Here is a 16,369-nt window from a genome sequence, read left to right on the forward strand (position 1 = left end):
GATTATTGTTTTTGATATAAAAAACTAATGTTTTCATTGTTTATCATTTGTTAAAGTCGAAAACATTCCAACTGTTGTGCAGTTTGATTATTCACTCTTTTCACAAAAGTGCTATTTTCTCAGTTTTACTTTTCCATAGCTGGCTGCTTTCTGCATAACTACGTTAATTTTAATGAGGAAGTTCAATGTTTATTTAAAATATATTTTTATTTGTTAATAGGGCTCCTCTATAGCATGCGCATTTTTACTCTGAGGTCATATGCTATATTCGGTACATCTTCTCTACGATACATATATTTTTTTTAAAACATTGAAATTCCGCATGGACAATAAAGGGCATTTGAATTAAAAACAATCGTTAGATAGATAGTAAAAGGCTAAAAATCCGAATCCTCACAACACGGTGCAATTAGGATGGTTCGATGATATTTACTAAGTTATTTCATTTTTTTTTTTTCTTTTTTTCTTTTGTACCACAACAGGCCAGAAGGCCCAGTGAACTACATCACAAAACTCCCAGGCCTGAGAAAAATTACATTTATTTTTTTTTTGTTCTCACCGGGAATCGAACCTGGAACCTTCCGTCCGTGAGTCAAGCGTCTTGACCATTACACCACGAAGGCCGCCATTTCAGCGTGTTGAACCATGCAAGAGGTCTCGGGTTCAATTCCTGTCATAGTTGACATGAAATATTTAATATAAAAGGTGTTTTTATGATACAATACAATATTCCATAGTCCTAGGACGATGTAAATAAATCATAGCGTAGATTAATAATTGTGATGTCATTATTACTTATTATGCCGATTTTTATTTTTATTAGTTATTGCGAGTATCTACCTACCGTTTAAACCGTATAAACTTACAGTATTTATTTTATCATTAAAGTTTTTTTTATATACGCGTATTTTATTATTGTATTTACATTTGATTTATTTAGGTTTTCATTATATTTTATTTTCTTGATTTTGTTTATGCTAACAACATCGATGTCTTAAACGTGAGCCTAATAAATCAAATAGAACGTAATATTCTGTTTAAATTGTATTATAATACTATGTACCTAGCTACAGATTTAATATATTTGTATTTTATTTGTTTATCTATTTTTAAAAAAAAATATACCTAGCTTCCAGAGCTTCTATTTTTTTTTTTTTTTAAAACCAACTTGACTTTTAAACACTGCTCTTTATTATTTCCTTGTATTACATTTTTTGAAATTCATGTTGTTTATACACTCTGCATTTTATTTTTATACCAGCTATACTTCTAAACAATATTCCTATCTTTTACAATTTTTTTTATATTGAATTTTTTAAATTTATGTTGTTTATATACTCATATTCTTTTTTTATACGAACTTTACTTCTAACAATCTTCTATCTTTTATTGCTTTATATTGTATTTAAAAAAAAATGTTGTTTACATACTCATGTTTTATATAACTTCCATGTATGTAAAAGTCTTATGGGCGTGAAAAATGAATAAAATAAATAAAAATTATTTACCATTATCTTACTTTGTTCCTTCATATTATGTTGTCTGTGTACCGCTAAAATGCTAAATTTACCATCAACTTACTGTGCTCCTTTAAATATACATATAATGTTGTCCGTGTACCGCTATTTTATAACAATATATTAAAATGCAAAATTTACCATCATCTTACTGTGCTCCTTTAAATATACATATAATGTTGTCCGTGTACCGCTATTTTATCACAATATATCAAAATGCAAAATTAACTGTCATCAAAATTATAATAATCTTTCTAGTGAACTAAAAACTATTAAAAATAATATACGAGTATCAATAAATAAATTTAAAGTTAATCTAAAGAAATTTTTTGAACTCGTGTAAAAACAACATTAAATTTTAATTAGTATGAATGTATTATTGTATTATGTTTTTTCTTTATATATCCCCTGTTTTTATTTTTCTTTTCATTTACTCGTATTTAAAATTATATAAACTCTTATAAATAAACAACTAAAACAGTGTAAGTTACTCACTAAGCACAAGAGTTAGTCTTTTTTTTTGGAGAGTTACAGTGATAACATTTACTAAATGTGTAAAAGTAGATATGTTTAGAATTTTACAAAAACATATACTTTTTTATGAAATTTATGAATAAAAAAATAAAATATTACTGTGTTCCTTTAAATATATATATTATGTTGTCCGTGTACCGCTATTTTATCACAATATATTAAAATGCAAAAGCCTCGTGGGCGTTAAAAACGAATAATTTCCAAATAAAGGCGTTAATTTTAATTGGTTTGGAACTCACGAGTTGCTCGCCAAATTCAAACATATATACGAACTTTCTTTCGCTTTGTAAGGCGAAGATCTAGCATTATCATGACCTGGTTAAAGTTCATTTTATCTTCCTCAGACGGAATAATAGGAGATCAACTAACGAAATCTTCAATCTGATTATATAACTAAAATTAAATAACCATGACTGTTAATAGGTAAATTGTTTAAATTCTAAAGTCCTACATACTTTTTGTTTTAATTTACACCTGACAGTAGGTAGGTACTTCCATTTTTTAAATATACTGCTCATCAGATTTGTAATTTTTTTTATGTCGCAATTTAAGACTTAAATTAACCTATTAAGGAGCTAGGACCATCCTAAAACTCAAAAAAGTAACCAGTGGCCTTTTGCGTTAACTATTTTTTAGTTTTATTTTTCAATTAAAAAAAAACATATTGAGTTTTTCTACTGATATTTCTTGGTGGAACTGCATTTTAATTATAATAATAAAAACACCTTTTAGTTTTAGTCTTAACAGTCTGACGATGTCGGTCACGACGAAACCCGGTCACTGGTAAAAAAAATATAAAATAATTATAAATAAAAGTGGAATAAAACTATAAAGTATTTTTATTATTATAAGAAAAAAAAATATTTATGTTCTTATGATTTACCCAAATATTTAATTTTGAGGGCCATTTTCAACGAGTTGTAAATAACTCACTATTAGAAAATGGAATCGAGTTGGGGTAGAGTGGGATTCGAACCACGGATCTTTGGTCCGTGAGTCCGAGACACTAGCTACAGGACCACAGCCCGATTTAATTTCGTAAATTCATTCGTATGGTATGAGAGGGAACGAGAGCAAAATATGGTTTAGATTGCGTTAGAATAAGGTGGATATATGACGAATGAACGAAATTACGAAACGAAATTGTAACATAATAAGCCTGCAGTTTTATCTGCTGTCTTTGAACGTACGGTATGATAAAAAAAAACCGGCTAGATTCCGACACGAAAAATTGTATTCTGATGACTATCAAAAATAAAAATAATAAAATCCGTTTAGTTTTGGGGTGCGGTAAACGGGACAACGAATCCTCAATTTCGTACTTAAAATAGAATTCAATTGTTTTGAATTGTGCATGTAGAAAGATAAGGAATATTGCAAGCTAGTAAAAAAGCTTTGAAATTATCGGTGCCATTCTCAACATCCTACCAATGAGAATGAATAAATGTTCACTTCAATGGTGGACATAAAAACTAAAAAGAGAAATATACTCCAATTAGAAATCTTTATTTGCGTCTTAAATATAGAACTATGATACGACAAATTGTTTATAAATAAATAATAAGCCATAATATCTACAAGGATCAGAACATTGGAATTGTTTTATTTTTATTTTTGTTTTATTTAAAGCCATCGCTTTTTACTTTTATCTTGTTTGCGAACGCGACCCCCATAGCAACACTTTGCGACCCCCCTGGGGGTCGCGACCGACAGGTTGAAAAACACTGATCCATTCGAAGTAGGCTTCATTTCAAATTATTTGACGTTTTCATTCAACTATAAAAGCGACATCTGTTGTATTTTTGGTGAAGATTTTAATGTCAATACAGCTTTTTCCAAAGAAGTACAAAACTCCTACTAAAAACATGAATTTTGTGTCTGTCTATTTGTAACATGCACGTAATACATTTCTACTTACTCCGCCTAGTGACGGTATTATCTTATCAGATTTTTAATAATATCAATAAACTTACTTAATCCGATGTGTGTCCGCTCCCTAGGCGGAGCATAGGGCATACCTACATACTAGTGGCGAGCCGTAACTTATTTTATAGGTAATCTACAAACAATATTCATTAATTTGTACCTACAAATAAGTACATAATATGTAAGTAATATAATTAATTAAAAATGATAATTTTTTCTATGTTTCAGTGAAAATCAACGCAAACAACAATTATTATTAATCAAGCGGTATACGTAGCTTTATTCTACACAATGTTAATACAATACTCGTACAAAAGTTTGTTAACAAATATCACAATGACATTCAGCAGTAACTATCAACACTATGAACTGCCCGATTCCTTTTAAAATGAATAATACCAAATGCCACTGCGAACGCCACATTTCTTATATGATACATAATATGTCAACGGTATACTATCAAAGAAAAACAGTCGTTCGGAAATAATGTTCGAAATACTAGTTTCAAAATACAGAGTTATCAAATAATATATGTAATCTGCAAGCTTGTTTTCGTACTAAAAACGCTGACTTGGGTCAAAGATGTAAAGTAAAGTGTACTTTTTTGTATGGAGAATAAACTGAGGTAATCGGCTAGTTTCATCGTTCACTGAGAACGAGCTGGGCGCTGGGCGTATTTCATAGATATTTTTTTGTAGGAAGATGTAAAAGGTGTTAGTGATTTATAATAAATAACAATTATTTTATATACTTTCCCATAAATATTTTGACTAAAAACATTATTTTCAAAAGTCAACTATAATAGTAAGCAGTGCATAATCGCTTATTTTGACGATTCGCCCGTGCTTCATACATAGGTATTCACGATGTCTCCCAGGGCCTCTACCAGGCAGCGCAAGCGGAGCGGCCAACTCTCGCGCAATCTCCCTAAGGCGAGATCTTGTCCAGTAGTTCAGGCGTGAACAACCTATAACTGTCAACCGCAAACGTCCAAGACCACGAAAACCCGATGCTTAGTGAAATAAGTTAAGATGTGAAGGCGGTATTTGATTTTTACCGAGTCATCTGTTCTCCAGACAGCCTTCATACGGTTTAATTCGTCGCCTGCTAATATTGGATGCACTTTTAAATAGCTACCATTTCCCGTTACAAATATTCTTAGGTTCCGTGTCCAGGCGGATTATGAGTACAGTTCTGTGTGTGATATAAAACCAGAACCCTAGATGGGTGTTTTTAAATCAATGGCTATCAGGTCCTACAACAACAATCCTGAAAAAGAAAATTGAATGGATGTTAGACCATCTTGAGGTATATTGATTTTTTGTCTGAACAAATCCCACTAAAATGGATTAAAAAAATAAGAGTTGATTATTTTTTACCTAGCTTATTTAATACAAGTCTTAAAATATTGTATATGTAGTTAGGGTGTTGGTTTACCATACGCGAGGCATCAGGCTCGACTCGCGACTATAACTGCAGATGATACCTTATGCACACTGCAGATATAATTATTTGCACTGGTGATTAGGCGTGAATGTAAGATATAAAAAATATAACACTGCAGAATTTTCTTCAATGCTACTAATTTGTTACAAGAGATAAGGATAAAAAATAAACGAGTATATATACCAATACACTAAAACCAATTTTTAATCTTCATACGCCCATAAATATTATCAACGATATTTAAAAGACTCATTGTAAATTTACGTAGACATCACATTGGTTGAATTAACATTTTTTACTCCAGTGGTTCATACATTGCAATTAATATGTCAGCAGTTAGAAGACTTCAGAAAGTAAGTTTTATAAATATGCAACATTTAACAGTGCTCATATTTTTTTCCTATTATTTTACAAATACCTGATAACTGCTTCAAAATATTTTTTTACCAAACTGCGTGATTTGGTTACGTTAATAAAGTAACGTTTCTTGATGGTAGAGAAGGTACAACAAAAAATTACCATTCTCTCTAAGGGAGTAAAATATAATATTATTCTTGTAATTTATTGTTATGCAAGAGGCGGACGTTCAGTTGTATTTTCGCTTCTTTCAGAAGATTTATGGTTTGCGAACATAAATATTTAGATATACTGATTGATCAAGGTCTAATTTTTGTTCCTTCTAAATTATCGACAAGGAAAACGAAAATTCAAATACACAAATCTCTTTCTCTAGACAAGTCAGCGTACTACTGACAAAATTGATATTTTCTTTTTTTTAGGAGCTTATTCAAGTCAGATCATCTGGACAAATTGCCTTCAGAGATTTGGAAGTCGACGAAGAAAATTTGTTTACGTGGCAGGGTTTGTTACTTCCGGTAAGTTAAAGTTTTGCATTTTTAAAACAGTTTTATGTTATACCTAATCGTACGTAATCCATTGGATACCAATTACTGAGTCATTGTATTAAAAAATCAAAACAAAATAAATATTTGCGTTCTTATGAGTTAAATATTTAAATTTTAGAGATATTTTCAACGAGCTGTAAATAAATCTCTACTAGAAAATTATCGTCGTAGCTGTGAAATTTTCAAAAAATCTAGAAATCTAGGTATTTACAAGGCTTATGACCTGTCATTGGCTGGTTTAAGTGGCCACTTTACACACTGTGTAACATTCACCATTCTGCCCATGTTTGAACATATGTTCAAATGTTCATGTTCAAACATGGGCAGAATGGTGAATGTTACACAGTGTGTAAAGTGGCCACTTAAACCAACCAATGACAGGTCATAAGCCCCGTAAATGCCTAGACTTCCATATTTTCTTCTCAAAAATGTTTTCCCTCTCTGTTGAAATAAATTTGAATAAAAATAACTTTGTTTTTAACAACAATTTTTAAATTTTTTTTTCTTCTACCTATTGGTTTCAAAGTAAACAAGCTTCTTCGTCAATGTTTACGTACATAATGAATGAATTCCTTTTCAATTTTTATCATGTTCACTAAGTACTACACGTGGACCCAACAAATCTCTTCTTTTTTTTCCTTACAAGGGTGGTATTTTGATATCAATATTTTCGAAGCTAGACAGGAGAGGACTAAAAAAACTATTGTTCATTTGGTTATTAATATTTTTTTCTTATTATGAATCGCTTTTTTAATTTAGAAGATTTCGAAGTTGCCTAATCTTAATATTTTATTTTTAACATGAAGTACTTTTAATCCATCCTATTTTAGTTTTTCCAATGTAGATTGAATCACAATCATTACAGTTTAATTGGTATATCCCAGATTTCTTATATTTGTGGACTTTGTCTTTGTAATTTTTTACAATGTTCTTTTATTATTAGTTGTGTAGAAAGCCGGTTTAATGTTTGATGGTAGGGAATTAGATAATTGTTTTTAAAAAATGGCATTTATAAATCCGCCTCCATTGTTTAGGCGGGTTTGCTTTATTTACTGTGGGAGTATAATACAAATATTTATTTATAAGTTTGCGTTTTTGTTTTTGATTTCGATTTATTGGGTCCACGTGTAGCATTCAGTAAACATGATAAAAATAAAATAGGAATTAATTCATAAGTTACGTAAACCTTGACGAAGAAGCTTGTTTGCTTTGAAACCGGTCGGTGGAATAAAAATTAGTCGTTAAAAACAAAATTGTTTTATTTTTTAAATTTTTCATTTTTTAATATTTTTTATTAATACATTTTATAAAAGGTACATGTTTTTTAAAAATTCTATACATATTTACTTTTACACATCTAGTAAATGTTATCACTGTAACTCTCCAAAAAAAGAGACTAACTCTTGTGCTTGGAGAGTGACTTACACTGTTGTAGTTGTTTTTTTATTTTATTATAATGAATAACCACAGAGTTAGTGCTTCAAATTTAAACTTAACATTAATTATTGGTTTAACAAGAGACAGTACTACCTCACGACAAATGAATATCGGTTATTTAATAAAAGTAATATCAGAACACATTACATTTACTCAAATATTGAATTCTCTGGTTAATGAATGCGTTTTTACAGGATAATGAGCCGTACAATAAAGGAGCATTTCGGGTTCAGATAAACTTTCCTCAAGAGTACCCCTTTGAGCCTCCTACAGTAAGCTTCAAGACTAAGATCTATCACCCCAACGTTGATGAAGAGGGCCAAGTATGCCTGGACATCATAAACGCAATCAACTGGAAACCAGCCACGATGACTGAGCATGGTAATGTTGACTTCACGTGTTATAATCTTTAAACACAGGTGCTCCAAAACATATTTATTTTTAATCATGTCTATCAGGTATCTACGAGTAGTTGTAATTATATTTTGCTCTTATACGTACCGTCTCAAAATATTATACTATCGCTGATAAACAGATCTACATAATATATAGATAGCACATACAATAATCAACACATAGCATAGATTTGAACCTCATGGCATTTGGAAAAGTAAAAAAATCACATAACCTAATTTTTAAGGTTTTTTAGATAAAGCAACAAAAGGAAATTTTATTTCAAAGGTTTTTTGAGATTTGAAATAAAGTTAATTCTTCATCTTTTTTATTTTTTTTAGAAAAAGAAATATTTGCCTTCTTATGATTTACCCAAATATTTAATTTTGAGGGCCATTTTCAACGAGTTGTAAATAACTCACTATTAGAAAATGGGAATCAAGTTGGGGTAGAGTAGGATTCGAACCACGGACCTTTGGTCCGTGAGTCCGAGACACTAGCCACAGGACCACAACCCGATCGAAATCAGCCTATTTCTCTCCACTGCTGGATATAGGCCTCTTCCAAATTTTTCCATGTTTTTCTGTCCTGGATACTCTGTTTTCATTCATGGCCCACGAGTTCGATGACGTCGTCAGTCCATCTCCTCTGTGGTCTTTCTACTTTTCTTTTACTCTCGTAGGGTCTCCAGTTTAGTATCCTGGAGGCCACCTATCGACTTCTTGTCTCGCCACATGCCTTTTTGTCTTCCCACTCTTTCTGCGATATCGGTCACCTTTGTACGGCGTCTTATCTCTTCATTCCTTATTTGGCCTCTTAAGGAGACGCCCAACATTCGTCTTTCCATTAACCGCTGAGTGCACTTAATTTTATGAACACTTCTAGCAGTGAGTGACATGGTTTCAAGACCGTATGTTGCCACCGGCAGAACACAATAGTTGTAGACTTTGGCCTTCAGATTATTTGGGATTTCCTTATTTTTGAAAACGTGTTTTAGCTTTCCAAATGCAGCCCAACTTAACCCGATTCGTCTAGGCAGATCCCAGTTTGATTAAATTTTCCCAATTTGATTTTGTGCCCAAGTTACCTTGGTTACCTACATTTACATGTACTCGTTAACAGCACCAATAGTTTTACTTCCGGTACATATTTTGCTTGGTTACTATATTCATTTCCAGACCGATTTTTCTAGAGGCTTCGTATAATTCTTTTACAATAGATTTCAGTTCATTTACCTTTTCACTTATTATTACTATATCGTCTGCAAAACGGAAGTTATTTAGATACTTGTCATCTATTTTTATGCCTTTGTTATTCCAATTTAGCATCTTGAAAACGTCTTTAAAGGCTAATGTAAAAAGTTTTGGAGATATCGTGTCAGTCTGTGATACACTTTTTTTTATCTTGATTTTCTCCGTCTTTAGATCGTCGTTTACTTTTACATCCATGGTAGCATTTTCATATATATATCATATGTTAAGCATACACATGTCCTTCATAGATTATCGTAAAGCATTCGATTCTGTGGAAACCTGGACAATCATAAATGCACTTGAAATTGCCAGGATTGATTATAAATGCACAAGGTTGATTAAATATGTACATAGAAATAAAGTTAATATTTTGATTTTTATTTATTAAGGAAAAACAACAGTTGTTATATAAGAATACAAAATATAAAAAAAATAGAACATACATCCAGTTAAAGTTTTTCACAAATGTAATGAGAGAACATGTTACACAGTAAAGTGAAAAATAATATATTATATAAGACATGAGAAGAAAAAAAAAAGAGCTCTTAAGAAGGTTAAGGGATGAGGAAATAGAATGGAGGAGAGGAGGATAGGGATTTTCATAATATAGTTGACCAATTCAAAATTTTGATATTAAAATAAAATAAACATAATTAAAGGAACATAAACTTATTACACACTGAAAAATGTTTTATTTTACAGTGTTTCAAAAAGTTTTTTTTGAAGTCTCAAAATTTTGTATAAAAAATATCTAAATGGGGACAAAGTAAATTAAATTTGGAGCAGCTACGATAAATAAACGAGTTTTGAACATATTTTTTTTGGGCAGTAAATTATTAAAAAAATTAACTTTTCGTGTTGACTTTACGGGACAATTGATTGAAATACGCTCCAAGAGATATGGACTATCGATAAAATTGTTTAAAATTTTGAAGAGGAAAGACAGATCAGTCATAAAATATCTAAAAGAGAAAACGTAACATTGGCTCTCCTTTCTCGTCTGAGGAATATTTATTTTAAAGGTGTAATCATAAAAAATAATCGGTTTAAAATATTTCTTAAAAATAACTAAACTTAAAGGGCAAACTGCATTTTGCGGAGGGAACAGTGAAAGACTAGGAATATGAACCTATTTTAAATAACTATTAGCTGTCATTCATAGAACAACACCAATAAATGTTCTATATCTCTGATGTAATATGTTAATATTAACAGCTCTCTAAGGAGTTGAATCCAGTCCTTGCCTACAAAATTTGGACATACTCAAAATATTTTTAATACAATTCTATCAAAAATTTTACGAATTCTTGTCCTAAGATTTTTTCTTATACAACAATCACTCTTACCGTGACTTTTTAATTTGTTGGCAGTGATTCTATCTCTAGTGGCAATGATCAACAATCCTGAACCGGACCACCCCCTCCGAGCTGATTTGGCTGAGGAATTCATGAAAGATCGCGAACACTTTAACAAGGTGGCTGAAGCATTTACCATAGAGCACAGTGAATCGAGACCGTAATGGAATACATTGATTATTATTTTATGTTATATTATAAACACATGATGAGATCTTAACTTGTATTTTATTTTCTATTTTTTATTTTAAACGTTTTTAACGGCTGTAGTCTGATAAAAATGTGGAAAATCGTGCGATTAAGCCATTTCAAAATAAACATTAGACCAATACAAATATTTTTCAAGATATTTTTGATAAAACATACATTTAAAAGTTTTATGTAATTGAAATATAAATTATTAATGTCCTTATATGAAATGTGCTCGGGGAGAAATGGGTATTAAAACATAGTTTTTTCTCCCGACAGGACAGGTCATAAACCAGGTCAGTTTGTTTTCAGGTTTTTTGACAGGTCATAAGCCCTGTAGATGCCTAGACTTCTATATTACCTTCTCTTAAATGTTCTTCATCTCTGTTGTAATATGTTAATATAAACAGCTCCCCAGGGAGTTGAATCCAGTCCTTGTCTACAAAAATTTGGACAAACTCAAAATATTGTTGATAAATTACCTGGTCCATGAAGAAGTATAGAAATTGAGAAAATAACATTTTCAGGCGTTGCCTAGTATGTAGGTGAAATAATTCAATTAGATGAATCTCACCAGAATAAATAAAGGTTTCAGCTCTTTAACTTCACAAACATCAACAGATGGAAGAATTGAAGGAATATAGATGTTCAAATATAGGCAGAATGGTGAATGTTACACAGTGTGTAAAATAGCCACTTAAACCAGCCATTGACAGGTCATAAGCCATGTAGATGCCTAGACTTCTACATTACCTTCTCTAAAATGTTCTTCATCTCTGTTGTAATATGTTTGTATCGTGTGTAGTCTCATGTGACATCGTAGCCATTACAAGAGTTAAAACGTATCTTTTTTTTTACATAAACCACTTAAAGGCTCTTTCGAAACATAGTAAATAATGGGATAAATACAAGGAAAATACCATGTGAAAAATACAACTTTGAACACAAAGACAATAAATTGTCCAACAGATATTAATACTAAAGAAATTAAGGTCATTCGAACCGAGTTGTGGTCTCGTGGAAGTGTTGTGGACTCCCGCATCAATCGTCCGAGGTTCAAATCTTACTTTACCACACATTTAAAAATATGTACGCAAGGGTTTCATTCCATTCCGAGCCCATCCTTAATCTCACTATAAAAACAACATTCACCTAAGTGGTAAGTGAACGAAATGAATAACATCAAAAACTGAAGCTGAGGATGAGTGAAATCGGAGAATTAAAAATTGTCCAGAAACCGCAAACGAGCATCAAACAGAAGGTGACTAAACTACTTATAAATGAGTAGTTTTACGTTTTGACCCATTAGTTTCTTTGTAGACGTCGTTCAGTACGCAACTCCTGATTTGAATTCAACTATGCCATGTTATGTCCTTTTAAAGTGTAGAAATACTGCTAGGATCTAAAAAAACAGGATAGGATCACATTTCATGTGTAATTAGCAAACAAATGTGTAAGTAGCAAATACATTACCTTAAAATTGAATTATTTTTCCATCTGTCAGATTGTCGAAGAAATCGAAATGAACATTTCGCTAATCTTGCCAGGGTAGTAAATTTTGCTACCCTACTTTGCTCATCTAATGAGAGAACTAATGAACATTGGACCTCTGATTAAACAACTATGTGGTGACCTTTCAACTGACATTATATTAAAAACATCGATTAGATTGAATCGCAATCATAACAATTTAATTGGTATCAAAATAATTATATTTATGAACTTTATCTTTGTGATTTTTTAGCAATGTTCCTATATTATTAGTAGTATAGAATGCAGGTAAGATGTTTGATGGTAAATAATTGAAAAACAAAGTTGTATTTATTTATTTTATTACATTTTGTTTTCTTTACATGTTCAATTACATGTAAATTTTCATTAAAATGTACAATTTTTTATGAATAAATATGGATTTTACTTTATGCGTTCTCGATATGTACCTATAAAGAGAGCGTTAAAAAATGAATAGGAAAAAAAAGAGGGAATACCTGTTTGAGAGAGCTAGGAGTTATTTTTTTATGCCTGAGCAATATATTTTTGCAATATTATTTGAATTAACACGTTGCATTGATGATAACATTAATATTATATCATCATTCCCTATCCGCACCTAATGGTGCATAGGGCACTGCATTGGTGCACCAATCGCAGCGTATCTTGATCACTTTTTGTTACATAAAGGTAAGATGATCAGTCTAACGGTTCAGGTACCAGCCCAGGTACTATTTTATTTATTTTTTTAAACCAACAGTCATAGTTATAAACAATCCATAAAAAATAACAACAAACAACTAGACCAATTACGGGCTTTATATAGGAACAATAATATAAACAAACAAAACGTACAGTTGGCTAGGGGTAAAAGGAAGTGAGATTGGAAAAAAGGGAAGGAAGAGAAGAAGAAGAAATAGTAAGTAAATATAAAACAATGAAAAAAGAAATAAAAATGCATATAAATGTACACATACAACATACATACATATACATACACACACACATCCATATATATCTGTACCTCAGAGGCAGACGGATGTAAATCCAAACGTCAAATGTTCAACACAAGCCTAAAGAATTCAGTTTTTCTAAGTGGTTTCTAATAAATTATAATATTAATTTATATATTCAGTATCTTAATACATCGGTTTATTTATTATACGACTTACATTTTTTCAAAATCAATGGACTTGATCATAAACTGGATACGAAAATCGAAATGTCATTTCTTCGAATTCTGGATTTGCTTTCGTCTGCCTCTGCGGTACAGATACATACTCTCACACATCCATATACATGAACGTACATACATACACATACTTACATACATACATACACACACATGAACATATATGCATACCCAAATGCACAAACATACGCGTACAAATATATGATAATTAATAAAATAATAAAAACTAATAAACAAAACGATGAAAAAATAGTAACTAAAAATTTGCTATGAAATATTCTAGTTGTAAAAACACATTTTTTAATAAATTTTTCATGTCGGGAATCGAGCCCGTAACCTCTTTAATGGTAGGCAAATGCGCTGACTACTACACCACGTGGCCGACAAATGAATACTCACTTGAAACACAAGCAGTATTTTAAAACGTCGATTCAATGTTTTTTTAGTTTTATTTTATCAATTCGAGAGACTTATGACGCCTATGAATTGAGATGAGTTATTTTATGTTAGACAAAAACTTAATTTTCATATACAAAGTAACTGGTACCTATGATATCCTCGAGGTAAACTTATTTATGAGACAGCCATTGGGCTAATTAAGAGGACCTTTCGTTTAATCTACAATTCCAAAATATATACTTTAAATTGATTGATTTGTTGTATATTTAAAAATTACTATATTTTATGACGTATTCTGTCGTAGGAAGGAGAAACGTGTACAAAAGGATCCCTTGAGATTTTAGCGAAACTACCAATGCCACATAGTGTTTAATTCTATAAACGTATACATAATAACGTTTTAAACATTTGACAGTTATGGTGGAGAGACGCTTGCAGTAAGAACGAATGTGCGTAAAAAAATATAAATGTCATCATGATCTAAGGTGAGTCATTTTTAAATATAATATAAAGTTGTAATACAGCACATTCTTTTTACTGCACAAACAATCTTTTAAAATAATACCCATCTTCTTCCTTATGCATATGTCAGTTTATTAATATTTTAGTTGTTTTATTAGTAACAATAACTCCTGAATGATCCTGTGAAATGATCCTCAAAGGATCATTTTGTATTGGTTGTAGGCCAAAATGATCCTTTGGTAGGGTTTTGCTAAAAACATGTTAAATAATAACACAATTTGATGAATTGTAGTATATAGAAAAATGTATAATATAGTATAAAATAATAAAGTATAAAAATTATATTATTATACTATATTATTAGTGTATTATTAGTAGTTCTGTTTATATTGTATTTTATAACATTACGTACCAGTTGCTTTAAACCTTTAACTGCATTTCTTTAGCTTATTTTTTTATAATTATTTTTATTATTATTATTTATTTTTTTTAAACCAACTAAACTTCTAAAGACAGTTCTAAATTATTATTTTTTTATTTGTTTTTTTTTTAATTTATGTTGTTTATACACTCATCTTTTTACTTTTATTTTTATACCAATTATACTTTTTAACACTGTTCCTATCTTTTATTTATTTATATTGTATTTTTCCAAATTTATATTGTTTATATACTCATCTTCTTTTTTTTATACCAACTTTACTTCTCTCTATCATTTATTTCTTTACATCGTATTTTTTAAATTTTATGTTGTTTATATACTCATGTTTTATATAACTTCCATGGATGTAAAAACCTCATGGGCGTGAAAAAATAATAAATAAAAAAAAGTATTATTTTTGATGTTGACGTTTCTGTAAATTAATACTCGTATCAAAGTGATTACAAGTATCGAATCATATACTGTTATTTTCGACGGAAATATTTTTCAAGTTTTCCTGCATACGCAAAACAAAAAAAAATAAGAAGCGATTTGAGTTCTCGCGAGCGCACGATAACAACTACAGTGAACATTCCTTGACAAACTTTGTCCTATTATAAGGAAGAAAATATGGATCAGCAGGATAGTATTTATACTAATGGAACCATTATCAAAAATAAAAGTACAGACCTTTTGTACAGGAAGAAAAACAATGGGATGGAAGAAACGCCCGCTAAAAATGAATATTTCGAAACAACTAATTCGGTGAGAACTTGTAAATTATATTTCAGTCAGAATATTTAATATTAGAATACGGACCAATAGTATTATGGATTCGATCAAATTGAATAAAAAACTGGATTTCAACCCGTAAGACTAACATATTACAACCGAGATGGAAACCATTTCAAAGAATGTATATGGAAGTTTAAATATTTTCAGGGCTCATGCCCTGGTTTAAGTGACCATTTTGCAAACTGTGTAAAATTGACCTTTCGTCTATGTTTGAATATCCATAGTTCTTGAATTCTTCCATCTGTTGATTTTCGTGAAGTTAAAGAGCAGTCAGATACGGAAGAGATTCATCTGACTGAATTATTTCACCCCATTTAGACAACGACTAAAATATTTATGTATATTAATTTTTATAATTCTTCTTTGATCAGTTGATTAAACCAGATAATGACACTTAAATCAGAAAATGATATTTTAAGATATCTGTTGTAATATGTTAGAATATTGTTGAAATTAACTCTGCGATGAATTCTTTTTCGGTTTTAATCGTTTATTTTCGGAAATTTTTAGACAGATTTTCGAATTTAAGCGTCCTGCTTTTTGAGGGTGCGAGGTCGTCAAATCGCTCAATTCTCGAGTAATTTGTTTTAAACTCTGTCGTGATAACAACAGCAATTTAGTCACCTTTCCTTGACACCTAAAACGTGAAAAAAT

At 30.6% G+C, this 16,369-nt stretch overlaps 1 protein-coding gene across 1 annotated transcript; it reads left to right on the plus strand.

The window, feature by feature from the left end:
• Positions 1–5,647: 5,647 nt before the first annotated feature.
• Positions 5,648–10,984, plus strand: LOC148282489 (ubiquitin-conjugating enzyme E2 L3-like). Its single transcript, XM_088224984.1, has 4 exons — positions 5,648–5,776; positions 6,203–6,298; positions 7,960–8,146; positions 10,782–10,984. The coding sequence occupies exons 1-4, from the start codon at positions 5,750–5,752 to the stop codon at positions 10,928–10,930; spliced, it is 459 nt and encodes a 152-aa protein (XP_088081110.1). The 5' UTR covers positions 5,648–5,749; the 3' UTR covers positions 10,931–10,984.
• The last annotated feature ends 5,385 nt before the right edge of the window (positions 10,985–16,369 follow it).

The sequence above is a fragment of the Micrasema longulum genome, unplaced genomic scaffold (genome assembly GCF_059751315.1).
Source record: "Micrasema longulum isolate JH-2025_06_02 unplaced genomic scaffold, ASM5975131v1 h1tg000322l, whole genome shotgun sequence".
Classification (NCBI taxonomy): domain Eukaryota; kingdom Metazoa; phylum Arthropoda; class Insecta; order Trichoptera; family Brachycentridae; genus Micrasema; species Micrasema longulum.

Bases quoted from the DNA above. Each gene is read 5' to 3' on its own strand.
- LOC148282489 (XM_088224984.1), top strand. From the start codon at position 5,750: ATGTCAGCAGTTAGAAGACTTCAGAAA. The intron at 5,777-6,202 runs GTAAGTTTTATA...TCTTTTTTTTAG, and splicing joins CAGTTAGAAGACTTCAGAAA to GAGCTTATTCAAGTCAGATC. The intron at 8,147-10,781 runs GTAATGTTGACT...ATTTGTTGGCAG, and splicing joins AGCCACGATGACTGAGCATG to TGATTCTATCTCTAGTGGCA.